This window comes from Choloepus didactylus, chromosome 2 (genome assembly GCF_015220235.1).
Source record: "Choloepus didactylus isolate mChoDid1 chromosome 2, mChoDid1.pri, whole genome shotgun sequence".
NCBI classification, from domain to species: Eukaryota; Metazoa; Chordata; class Mammalia; order Pilosa; family Megalonychidae; genus Choloepus; species Choloepus didactylus.
In genome coordinates this window covers 96,207,629-96,221,297 of record NC_051308.1, presented here as the reverse complement: position 1 = coordinate 96,221,297, position 13,669 = coordinate 96,207,629, and the positions used below count along the sequence as shown (strand labels likewise).

Sequence of the window (13,669 nt, the reverse complement as noted above, 5' to 3'; positions counted from 1 at the left end):
TTTTTTTTTTAAGTGACATGGAATAAAAAGCCTTTTCTGTAGGTTAGGACCATATGCAGACCCAACCCCTTTGAAGGTTCCTGTCTTAGTCTTCTCAGCAAACTTCTTGAAGTGTATCCATCACATGTGTCAGACTTAACAGAGCTTTGTTCTAGATATCTGGCTTTACCTATCAGACACTAGAATCTTGATTCTTTTCGTAAGGTAGGGACCCTCTATTAGTTAGGGTTCTCTAGGGAAACAGAATCAACAAGAGATATCTGTAAATATAAAATTTGATAAAAGTGTCTCATGCAACTGTGGGGATGCATAAGTCCAAATTCCATAGGGCAGGAAGTGAACTGGCAACTCTGATGAAGATGTTTGATGAACTCCTCAGGAAATGCTTTGCTGGCTAGCCAAAGCTAGCCTCTTTCTCCCTTACAAGTCTTCAATGGATAGGATTAAATCCAGCTGATTGAATTCTCTCATTGAGGAAGACATGCCCTTCATTGACGTAATCAGTCACAGGTGCAGTCAATTGACTGATGATTTAATAAACCAGCCTTCTGGTTTATTAACGAGCCACAAATGTCCTTGCAGTAAAGGTTAGGCCAGTGCTTGCTTGACCAGACACCTGGACACCATCACCTGGTCAAGTGGACACATGAACCTAAACATCACAGACCCTTTGGCCCACATGTCTAAGTAACAATGGGAAAAGAAGATGACAAAAGGATTTGATGAGAATGACTGTAATGTGAATGCTTTATAGTTTATTTACCAGTACATAAAAAGTATTAAGCAAAGACAGTGGGTTTTAATACCAAGCTCCATCCATTTTCTTGATAGGGAAGCTCTGCTGATAACCTTTCATCAACATTCTTAAAGAACAGCTCTTGTCCTGATCTGAGGCTCCGTCAGCTGGGACCTGTTCTGTGGGAGGACATACTTCTTGTTTCAGGGCCTGCGTTACTAAGACTCAGTCTTTGTCTATGAACTCTCTTGAAGTAGAGCACTCTGTTCAGAGTCTTCACTAATTTCTATAAAATATTTTGCAGCCTTCCAATATGCTGTGCAGCCTGTTTGCTGTCATGGTGAGCTAGGCTATCTCCCTCCCTTTCCTTGTGAGAGCAGAATCCACTGTGTGGGGTGGTGATGGGAGGCATCATGTCTCCTCTTTCTTGGAGTGAGATCTAAAGATACTGCCCCACTGAACAGAAATAGGGAGGCCTCCACTCCTTCTGTGTAACCACGTTAAACATTCCCTAGCAGCTGCAGACTGGTGAGTTACATAGACACCTAATGCCTTCATCCTAGACCCACTGTTTTAATTAAATTAAGACAGAAATGATTTAACGTTTGCATTTCTGTTCCCTTCTGTTCGAAAATTGTATTTTACATAGCTTATGATTCCAGTGTTCCTTAAGAGGGTTTCCAAACTTGGATAGGACTTGGCTACCATCTCCAGAGAAGCCAACTTACGGCCGACGGGGAAGGGAAGCAGCAGCAGGGACTGGTGGTCGCTCACACAGAAACAAGTCACGCATAGGGGCTGGTAAGCTGATTTTGTGGGTGGAAATTCAGTCAGTCTCTGTATCTTTGTCTTGTCCATTCTAGTGGGAGGCTGGATCTTTTCCAATCCGGAGGGAGTGTGCACAGCAGGAAATGCCAGTTACCAGTACGCTACGCCCTTGTCTCTGCCTGCTCCCCACTCCCACCAGGGCTGCGAGCATTGCCCTGGCCTCCGAGGACCCCGGCAGGCTCCCTACCCTTCTGCATACGTGCACAGAAACCATTCTCCCACAGGTGTGTGACTCTGCTAATTAAACCTTGGGGCTTGGGCGGTGGGGGAGAGAAATGGACAAACAGCTGGTAAAAAGGAGCATCTGAAGCTGGAACTCCATTCAGCTAATATATCTAGTATATATGTAAAATATTATTGTATATTCTTTTTTTATGTTTTATTTCATATGCTAATATTTGATTCTCTAGTGATTTCATCTTGAGCATTTTTTAAAATTCAGTTTTATTGAGATATATTCACATAGCATACAATCATCCATGGTCTACAATCAACTGTTCGCAGTACCATCATATAGTTGTACATTCATCACCCCTATCTATTTTTGAACATTTTCCTTAAACCAGAAAGATTCAGAATAAGAATAAAAAATAAAAATAAAAATAAAAAAGAACACCCAAATCATCCCCCCCCCCGTCCCACCATATTTTTCATTTAGTTTTTGTCCCCATTTATCTACTCATCCATCCATACACTGGATAAAGGGAGTGTGATCCACAAGGTTTTCACAATCACACTGTCACCCCTTGTAATCTACATTGTTATACAATTGTCTTCAAGAGTCAGGGCTACTGGGTTGGAGTTTGATAGTTTCAGGTATTTACTTCTAGCTATTCCAATGCATTAAAACCTAAAAAGTATAATCTATATAGTGCTTATGAATGCCCTCCAGAGTGACCTCTGGACTCCATCTGGAATCTCTCAGCCACTGAAGTTTATTTCCTTTCATTTTGCATCCCCCTTTTGGTCAAGAAGATATTCTCAATCCCACGATGATGGGTCCAGATTCATCCCTGGTAGCCATTTCCTGCATTGTCAGGGAGATTTACACCCCTGGGAGTCAGGTCCCATATGGGGGGAGGGCAGTGAGTTCGCCTGCCAAGGTGGCTTTAGTTAGAGAGAGAGGCCACATCTGAGCAACAAAGAAGTACTCAGGGGGAGACTCTTAGGCACAGTTGTAAGCAGGTTTAGCCTCTCCTTTGAAGTAACAAGTTTGATAGGGGCAAGCCCCAAGACCGAGGGCTCAGCATGTCTAGTCTTCAATCCCCAGTGTTTGTGAGAACATCAGCAACAATCCAGGTGAGGAAGTCCAACACCTCCGCATCCTCCCCCAGCTCCTCAGGGGGACCCTGAGTATACATTTTTATTCTCTGCCCAGATTACTCTGGGATCATCATGAGCATTTTGTAGTAATTTCCTAAAGCACGCAGTCTCCTGGTTTCTAAGGGGGTTTCAAAAGCCTCATCCTGGAGCGCTGGTGGACAGAGCAGTGTCAGGCTCCTTCTCGAAGAGCAAGTTAAGTCACGTGGGTCTGAAACACTTAGCTCCTTGCCTTCACCGAGGCTCTTTTCCAAAGTTTCATTGCATGGTTCAGTCCAAGAGATACTGGCCCTGGCATTGGAGATCTATTAGGAAGGTATCTGGATCTTACTCTGGGTTTGCCTCAGCCGGAGGCATGCAAACTCATCCTTAATGATTTTGGCAGTCCGATTACTTTTCAAGTTGGAGCTATTGTTTGTGTAGCTTTTCTCATTGATGGCTGCCTTGTCTGCTTTGGCCTTGTGTATTCCCAGACCTTGCCTGGCGATTAGATTTGTACAAAGGATGGGGAAATGAAAAAAAGGGGGCTAAATTTTGACCCAACTATTCATGCAACCAACATTTTTTTGAGGGTTAACTGTGTGCCAGTTTCTGTTTTAGGCACTAGCAATACAACATAAACAAAATGGACAAATATCCCTACCATCATGGAGATTACATTCCAATATAGGGAGATGGACACTATGTAAAGTAATAAATAAAAAATTCTTGGCATGAGAAATGACAGAGGATGTTAATTAACATTACAGTTCCCTCCTCCCTATTGACGCCCTGAACTCTGCATTTGCAACAGGGCTTCCCTGGGTCACCAGCTACCTATCCCTGTTGCCCCTTAGCCTGATATGCCTGGCACCGCCCCAGCTGGATTCAGGAGGGGAGACCATATAGCTTGATGATATCAGAACCCAATTAGTGTCCTCATTCTAATTCCTGTTTCTTTCCTGTGGTCAGTGCACAAAACACATGTTCTGGGCACCAGCTGTGCTCCAGGCATTCTTCTAGGAAGTGAGGATAGAAAGGTGAATAAGATGAGGGGTACACAAATGCATAACAGATAATCCTAATAGTGAGTAAGTGCTTTTATGTGGTCCTTGGACCTGCAGCATCACCTGGGAACTTGTTAGAAATGTAGATTCTTGGGATCCACGCCAATCCTACTGCACTTTAACAAGATCTCCAGGTGATTCATATGCACATAAGTTAGAGGAACACTCCACAAAACACACAGGCCAAGGTGCCATGGGAAAGCAGGAAAAAGAGCAGCTCGATCTGCCTGTGGAACAGTGAAGGCTGCCCGGAGGGGTTAACGTTTAAATTGAGCCTTGAAAGGCGAATACAAAAGGACAGAGGTGGGAATGGGTGGGGGAGAAAGCTGGATGACATGAGACACAAGGAAATGTGAAGGGCATTCCAGGCAGACGCAGCAGTGTGGGCACATGAGCAAAGACACAGTAAGGCAAAAGAACCTGGGTTGTTTGGGGGAACAGATCTGAACAGAGTGTAGAGGGAGGGAGGGTGAGATGGATGATGCAGGAGCTGAGGCTGAAGAGGCTGCAAGTGTGTGATCATGAGAAGTCTTGTGAGCCACTAAAAAGTTTCTAGACCGGGAGTGACATGGCTAATTGCATACATGGGAATCTTCCTCCCTTCTCTCTCTTTTTCCCCCTTCCCCCTTCCTCCCTCCCTTTCTCCTTTCCTTTTTTCTCCCAAGTGCATATTCTCTATTTATGCAAAAGGAGATTCAAAGACATATAATAAAACATACTCACTAGTCTTGAGGTGGTGAAATCTACATGGGGACCCCTGGGAAGAAGAATAAGGACTTGGAACTCAGCAATCTCATCTGGGGCACCAGGGGCCCTCAGGCAGAGCTGAAGATACTGATATGGCTCATACTTACAGGGGGAGTGAGGGTGGGGAAATGAATTAGGTCTGTGTCAAAAAAGGCAAATCACCTCATCTCTCTGAGCTTCTTCTATAAAATGGAGAAAGGAAGGAGTTGTGAAGATTCAGATATGAAAGGCACCTGGCAGATGGTGGCAGTCACTAGACGTAAGCTCCTCCCTCTTTTCTGTGTCCCTCAGATACTACTAACAAACTGTACCATAGCACAAGTCATGGTTACATTTTGCCCCTAGGACCATGTCACTGGTTACTACCTTTATATGTTCTACATGATCCATAAATTGTACCATTGTCATTTCCCCAAAGTGAATTTGATAGAAAGCTCAAGCAATAACCTGCAAGTTTTCTCGGGACCTGAGAGCTGGACTTCCCTGTCCTCCACACCCCATGCCAGCATCCTGTCTGTACCCCACACCAATGGACCAATCAATCCTGGGCCTAGGTAAGACACCCACCAGCTTGCTCACTGGTGGTCCCAGGGGGTCTACTTCAGTACTGGGGACTTTAGTTCCTTCTTTTTCCTAGGACCAGAGGGTGGCTTGGTCTAAGCTGTTGTCCTGATTGCTAAGCCACCAGGAAGTGAAGGTGACAACAGGATGGACCTTTCCTGCCTAGAGAAGGGATGGTGGGAAAGCACCCTTTGTAGCTTTGGTATTTTGTTTTTAAAAGGGAAAAGACATTATGGCTTGGAATCATTTGCCCTCTACCAGTCAGAAGAGGTGTAAACTGTGGTTGTGGCAGATAGATACGGACTACAGGGAATGGAATTAGGGAAAAATGTAAATACACTGAGAATTCAAGACCCTTGATTGTCCATATTCTCATAAGGGGACAGATCGTGGGTGCCCAGATGATAGGGCTAAGTGCAGCATGTAGGACCCATGGCTCAATTTTCACACCAGAGACCTGCATTCAGTTCTGACTTCTGGAAATCAGGGCAGTGCAGTGGAAACAGAAGAGACTTCGGAGTGACACATGTGGGTTTGAGTCCCAGTGCTACCTCTTGCTGACTTCGTTAACCTTACCAAGCTTCAGCTTTCTTATCTATAAAATGAAGATAATGTGGTTTACTCTTTAGGGTTATTATGAGCATCAAGATGAGAAAATGCATAAAAATGTTTTATAAGCTGAAAAATTTTGTGTAAATATTGGATATTATGTTCAACATGGATATGCAGAATTTTGAAAAGGTCAAAAAAAGGGATTCAAAATAAAAGCTAGAACCTGGGAGAGGACAGATGATTTGTGATTTGTAGATCTAGAAAAGAAAGAGTTAAGAGAATGTGATGAGTTTTGATCTAGTGCAGTGCTTCTCAAACTTTAATGTGCATGAAAATTGCCTGGGGATGTTGTTAAACTGCAGAATCTGATTAGTAGGTCTGTATTGGGGCCTGTGATTTTGCATATCTAACAAGGCATGGCTGATGTTGCTGTGGCCCCAAGGGCCTGGGGCTGTGCAGTCCAGTGCAGGAGACTTCGGTCACATCTGGCTATTGAGCATTTGTCCAAACTGAGAAGTGCTGTAAGTATAAAATACACACAGGAGTTTGAGGATTTAGTATGAAAAAAGGGTGTAAAATTCTCAATAGTTGTTAGTATTGAATGCATGTTGAAATAGTAGTATTTTGAATATATTAGATTATTATAATTTGAAATTATTATTATATAATAATATCAAATATTATTAAAATATGTTCACCTTTTTCTTTTTACTTTTCTTAATGTGGCTACTAGAAAATGTAAAATTACATATGTGGCTTGCATTATATTTCTAATGGTCAGTGCCGGTCTAGAGGGTATAAGGGAAGTCACTGACTTGTGCAGTGGCAGAAAGAGAGAGAATGAAGATGAAGTATCCCAGAAGATATGAAACAATCATGAGCCAAGTTCTTTACTTGACACTTTATATAAGTCATCTGTAGTACTCAAACACATCTACAAGACTAGTATTAAAATCTCCATTTTACCAGTGAAGAAACTAAAGCTCAGAGGCAGTTCAAGCTTACTGAAGTTCACGCAGTAAGCAGTGTGACTCAGGCTTCTCCACTGGCCCAGGAGGCATCAGAAAGGGGCTCTAAGGATCTTGTAGAAGAGCTTCTTCTAGAGATTGGGGCCAGAATCCCAGCAAGCTGAGCTGGCTCAGGGAGAGGTCAGGGGCTCCTGCAGGTTCCATATGCTCTGAGGAGGTGTTTGGCATCTGAAATATAGCACAGGGTGAAGAGAGGCATTGCTACCACTGGTTTCCTCATTTGTGTGTTTAACCCATTCCTGACTCCATAAAGATTTTGTTAGAGAAAGAGAAATGTGTTTGGTACCGTCATTGGGTAATGAGCCTATGATCAAGCAATGTAGTGTCAGGCAATGTAGACACTCTGAAAAGGCAGAACATAGGGACAATTGAAGGCTCAGAACATTGGGGATTATTCTGCCTGTTCCAGCTGTGGTCATTTTCACCAGGGTTCTATGTTAGAATCAACACGGAAGCCACTGAGAATCCCAGGCCACATGCCATACCAATTAAATCAGAATCTCTGGGGGTGGGATGCAGGCATTAGTATTTTAAAACACTTGCGAGGTGATTCCAATGTGCAGTCAAGTTGAGAACCAGTGGAATAGAATAAGAGAAGCCAAAGGAATTGGTACAGCTCGCCAAGCCTTCTTGCCAGGGACCAGGAACATCAGGTTTCTGCTTTGTGGAATGGAAAAATTAATTACACCAACAAACATTTACTGAGTGTTTGCCAAGTACCAGGTACTGTGTATCATTTTCTCATTTAATCTTCATAATAATCCCTGTAAGGTAGGTATAATTGTCACTCCAGATCTTGATGATGAGGAAACTGAGGCTTAAATAATATCCAAGGTCACAGAGCTGAGAAGTGGTACAGCTGGGATAAAGCTAGGTCTTTTGACACCAGTATGTCCTGGTTATTATGCCATGCTCCCTCTCTTAGCCAGCAAGAGGTCCTCACAGATCAAGTAGTCTAAATAACTCCCGTTCTTCTCCTGCCCATTTTATACATGCAGCGAGGGAGGCCCAGAGAAGTGAAAAACTTTGTTAAAAATCAAAGAGCTTGCTAGTGGCAGGGCCAGCACTCAGGATCCAGGTCTCAGGATACCTAGTCCCATGCTCATTCCACCATACCTCATGGCTTCTCTGGACTTCTCTGAGGAAACCGCCAATCTGTCTCAGAGCTAGAGCTAAAGCCAAGGGCGGATGCCATCTTGCGGACCTGTGCCCTTCTCAGCACCATGCCCGTGCTTGTTCTCCGAGTGTCCTCGAACACATGGTCTCCATTTTTGTCTCTGCAGCCCCTACCCGTGCCTGTGGACCATCAGCAACAGTGGCGGGGCTGCTGCCGGGCCGGGCCCCGAGGTGCACGCCAGCCCCCCGGGTGCCTTTCTCCTGGGTAACCCAGCTGTGACTGCGCCCCATTCTGTGCTCTCCTCCCAGACACCCACCTCGGCTGGAGTGGAGGTTCTGGGGGAGCCCTCGCTGACCAGCATTGCTGTGTCCACCTGGACGGCCGTGGCCTCGCATCCGTTCTCGGGCTGGGGTGGCCCAGGTGGGGGTGGAAGCCAGTCTCCTCCCTCACTGGACAGTTAGGCAGCATCCCAGGGAAGGGTGTCAGCAGAGAACATTCTATGTACAGAGCACTTAGAAACCCCCTTTACTGATTCCACTGAGTCAGATGGCAGGGTCTCCTCACCAAGAGAGTTGGGGTGTGGGGCAGGTTATACCACAAGGCCTACCAGGAGATGGTTTAGTTTGGATGATGCTAGTTCTGTCACTTCCATCTCTCCGCCATTTTCTTTTGCATTCCATTTCCTCTCACGCTTATCCATGCCCTCTTAGGTGTCAAAAGCTCATTGAATACCTTCCTTGTGCCCTGCTCCTTACTCTGAGAAGGTCCTTAGAAGGCTTCACTTCCTGTTCTGTGGAGGTGGTGCAACGGTGTTAAGTGAGCTCAAAGTTTACCTCACCTGAGGCTATTGCTTCTTAGCTTTGTGCAGCCCTGGGAAGTATGTGTGGTAACAGGGCCCCAGCTTGGCTCCTGCTTTCAGACCAAGAGTGGGCCTGAGTTCACAGAGAGTGGTTAAAAATATACAGAGCTAATCATATATTACTCGTAGCAGTGGGCTGGAATTGAAGAAATTATGATGTCATGTCACTCCCTTGCAAACAAACCTTTGACGGCTCACTCTTGTTTACGGAATGAAGTCAAATCTCCTTAATAAAAAATGATCTTCTCCATTCCAGCCACAAATCACTTCTCCAGCTTTAGCTTCTTCTGGTACCCCTCTAGCATCTTATATTGGAGTAAGGCAGACATCTCTTGTTCTCTGGACTTTCATTGCTCTTTCTCACCTTTATACCTTCACCTATGCCTGGAGTGTCCTTTGCACACCAACTTACCCGTGCAAATCCTACCATCTTCCAGGGGCCGTCTGAAACCACTCCCTGCATTGCACATCTGGTCTGCCTAAGCATATTGGATTTTTTTCTGCTCCCTCACCATTTTTTGCCTCTGTTATAGTGTTCACCACATGTTGCCTTGTATTTTTGCTACCTGCAAGTGAATCTTTCTCCCCCTAGACTGTAAGTTCCTGGAGGGCGAGGCCTAGCCATCTTGTTTTTCTCTACCCCATAATATGCTCTCATGCCTTGCTTAGAATAGGTGCCCAATAAATGTTTGCTGAAATGAATTGGTGTGAAGTGTATATGTGCTAAGAGGATGGCCACAGAGCTGCTGGGGGGCAGAGCTCAGAGTCATGTGTCCCATAACAAGGTAGCATGTTAGTGGGGGAGCCCAAGAGCTAGGTGTCACCCTGGGCTCTTCATCTGAGGTACAACCAACTCTGTGAAGACCAGGGTATGCTGAAACAATTGTTTCCAAATGCTGGTACATGGATCTCCTGTGCTGGGATACCCTGGAGCACCCGTGAGAAATATATGTTCCAAGCACCACTCCACTCCTATTGGATCAGAGCCTGCATTTCAAACAGGTGGGCCATGTGACGGTCAAAAAGCTAGGACTGGAAACTACTTGCCTACATGAGAGGAATAGGATGCTAAATAGTCCAGGACCCTCATTTCAGAAAAGAGTTTCTGTCACTGCTCCAGCCAAGATCTTTGCTGAAACCGATGAGCAAAATCATTTTCATTTGTTTTCCTTTGCTTTTTCTACCCAGTACTGGGTGTGCTGATGACATGGAAGTGAGGTTTCCAGGCCTGGGTGGATGAGCAGTTGTCAAAGCATCAGCAGTAGACCGCACTTGCTGCACAGCCCTTCTTGGGCCGTCATTGAAGGAGTTAAGTTTCCACTCAGTTGCTTCACCACTACTCTGTCAGCTGAGCTGATACAAACCCACTTCACTCCAAGCCTTAGTCTTGGGGAATCCAGACATGGCACTATTTCATCCTTGGCTCATTCAACAGAGAAAGTTCTTTCAGCACGTGGTGGTTAGCATTGCCTGAGAACCCCTGTGTAAGCCTGGATATTTCTGTGCCATTCCATTGTTTGGACTAGAATCTCAGGAAACAATGCCACTCCATGAATATGGTGTCCTGGGAAGCCACATTACCTCACTTGGGGTTGCCCAGTGGGAGATGAGGGCTCCTAATTTGTTGTGTGAGTGACCGAGGCAAAATGTACCAACAACTATTTGCAAAGCTGTCTCCTCAGCACGCTTCTGAGGCAGGACTGCCCCCTGGTTCTCTGGTCCCTCTGGGACACCATTACATGCCATTAAGATATTAATATATTAGCAACTCTGCAAGATGGTATTTTGGTAAGTTTTAAAAAGTGGCCATTACTCATTCTGTTAGAACTTTAGGTTACTGTGACCTCCTTTTACCCCAGCAGGTTTGGCAAAATTCTCTTCATCACTCACTGCAGCAATTAGTCATGCACCAAATGCTTAGCAAGTACAATTAGTCTATGGAAATTTATCCTTAGTCTTTCCCTTCTGGCATCTCTCCCCAGCCTTGAGGAGACAGAAGATTTGGGCCAGAGGCACAAAACAGAGAGAAGCCACTAGCCTTCATTCTTTTTCATTTGTATTGTTTAGGTGAATTTGGTCCAAAAAACATGAGCTGAGTTTGGGGTGATCATGTCTCACTCATCAGTCTTATCAGATACTTAACTTGGAAGCTGCGTGATTTTTAAACACAACATGATAGTTGGTTCTGCATAAAGGATCTCTATTTGTTGTTAGCCATTCAACCAGAGCCAAAGACTTTCCAGTCTTTTCTCCAGATAGTCTGGGGTTAATTTCTGATTGGGAGGAACAACACTAAATCCTTAAGTCAGTTCAATAAATGACAGAATATGTAATGTGTTAGTCAAGCTTTGGAACCAAGAAAGCCGGTTCCCTGGCCCTTGTATCTTCTTGCCCAGCTTATTATAAAGCAAAAATGTTGCCTCTTCTGGTTTTCAGGACTTTCACATGAAATTTAAGAGAAACCAAAATGCCCCTTGAATAGAAGGAGTATGTAATTCTTTCAGTCCGATGGCAGCAATTTCAACTCTCCCCAAAGCCTGGTCTGTCTGAAAGTCTCTCCCCTCGTGTGATCTCACCAGCTCTCTCCTCCCCCAGCCTTGTCACCAAGATCTTTGCCCACCACACTGAAGGCAGGTACCCGCAGGAGACTGCTGCATCCTCCAGCTCACTAGGCGGGCACCTCCTAGAACTGGGGAGGAAAAGGTAGGCAGGGGGCATTATGGAGGAGTGAAAACACTAAGGTCTTAAGGAAAAATTTCAACAAGAGGTAGGTGCCAGTCACTCTTTTTTCCAAGACTGCACTAACTTTAGTTGGATACCAGCAAGTTCAAATATCGCATTTGTGAAGAATATTGTTTTAGTTTGCTAGGCTGCCAGAAGCAATATACCCTGAAATGATTGGGCTTCAACAATGGGAATTTATACACGTGTGGTTAGAGTCTGGGAAAATGTCCAAATCAAGGCATCATCTAGGTGATGCTTTCTTCCTGATGATCTGCTGCCAGCGATCCTTGGTTCCTGTGCCACATGGTGTCTGCTGGTCTCTCCCTTCTCTTCTAGGTTCCGTTGATTGCAGCTTCTTGCTTCTGTGGCTTTCTCTGTCTCTGTCAGAGTTTCCTTCTCATAAAGGACTCCAGTAAGAGGATTAAGACCCACCCTGGGACTTAACTGAAGTAGCCTTATTGAGAGATCCTACTTACAATGGGTCCACACCTACAGGAATGGATTAACTTTAAGAACATGATTTTCTGGGGGTACATATAGTTTCAAATCACCACAATATGAAATCTGTCTTATGGAACTGTGGGTTAGTCAAAGTTGGAACATGGCAACTGGGCATTCAAGTGGCACCATTCAACTCCCTCCGTTCTATTTTCTCCACCCATTCCCACTATTGACTGTTTGTTGTTGGCTTCTGGCCAGGTTGGTGTACAGAGGGAGTAAGAGAATCAGGAAACAGAGGTTAGGATGAGGCTATGCAGTGCCCAAAAAAGGTATAAGGGAAGAGCTGAGAGAAAGAAAGGTCATAGGTTCTTGGGGCCCAGGATGATTTGCTGACTATGCCAAGGGCAGAACCATAATGATGCCTGAGGTCCCACTTCCCACTCCTCTGCCCATGTGCAGGTGGTGGTACAGCAGGGCAGAGGCAAAGGATAGATGCAGATATTCAGAGTTCCTGGGGTTTTTTTTTACTGCTAAAGTCTTTGAGGTTTTGGGAAACTGCATCAGTTGGGATTATGTCTGGCTTCAATTTATAGAAAACTCAAAACACATGCAGGTATTTAGTCTCTTATACAAAAGAAATCAGAGGATCAGAGGTAGACAGTTCAGAGCTTGTGTAGTGGTTCCACAAAGTCATCAGGGACCCAATTCTTCTACCTTTCTACTCCACCATTCTCAGCTCATGACTGCCATCCTCAAGATCACCTCACATTGGCTGCTGGAGCACCGGTCATCACAACAGTACTCCAGGACACAGAAAAGAAGGAAAGGAGAAGGGCACAAAGGGAGGTCTTCTCCAGCTGAGTAAGCTTATTTAACCAACCTTCTTAGAAGTCTCATATACCACATGGCCAGAACTTAGTCAAATGGTCATACCTAGCTGCAAAAGAGGATGAGTAATTTTTTTTTAAAAGCTGGATGCAATTTAACCTTGAATAAAATAAGGATTTTTTTTTTTAAATTTTTTAAATTCAGTTTTGTTGAGATATATTCACATATCATACAATCATCTGTGGTGTACAATCAGCTTTTCACAGTACCATCATACAGTTGTGTATTCATCACCCTGATCTATTTTTTGAACATTTTCCTTATACCAGAAAAAGCAAGAATAAGAATAAAAAATAAAATTAAAAAAGAAAAACCCAAATCACCCCCCCCACCTTATTTTTCACCCAGTTTTTGTCCCCATTTTTCTACTCATCCATCCATACAGTGGTTAAAGGGAGTGTGCTCCACAAGGTTTTCACAATCACACTGTCACCCATTGTAAGCTACATTGCTATACAATCATCTTCAAGAGTCAAGGCTACTGGGTTGCAGTTTGATAGCTTCAGGTATTTACTTCTAGCTATTCCAATGCATTAAACCTAAAAAGGGTTATCTATATAGTGCATAAGAGTGCCAACCAGCGTAATCTTTTGCCTCCATTTGGAATCTCTCAGCCACTGAAACTTTATTTTGTTTCATTTCACATCCCCTTTTTGGTCAAGAAGATGTTTTCAATCCCACTAGGTTGGGTCCAGATTCATCCCCTGGGAGTCATATCCTGCATTGCCAGGAGATTTAAACCCCTGGGAGTCAGGTCCCAAGCAGTGGGGAGAGCAGTGAGTTCACCTGCCGAGTTGGCTTAGCTAGAGAGAGAGGGCCACA

At 44.5% G+C, this 13,669-nt stretch overlaps 1 protein-coding gene across 1 annotated transcript in view; it reads left to right on the top strand.

Annotated features, from left to right (window-relative positions):
- The window catches only part of TBX19 (T-box transcription factor 19), a 28,954-nt gene extending 20,213 nt beyond the window's left edge, over positions 1–8,741 (top strand). The window contains exons 6-8 of the mRNA XM_037825409.1: positions 1,600–1,788; positions 5,096–5,231; positions 8,102–8,741. Of these exons, the coding sequence (XP_037681337.1) occupies positions 1,600–1,788; positions 5,096–5,231; positions 8,102–8,396 (620 nt within the window). The 3' untranslated portion in view covers positions 8,397–8,741. The remainder of the gene's footprint in view (positions 1–1,599; positions 1,789–5,095; positions 5,232–8,101) is intronic.
- Positions 8,742–13,669: the final 4,928 nt, after the last annotated feature.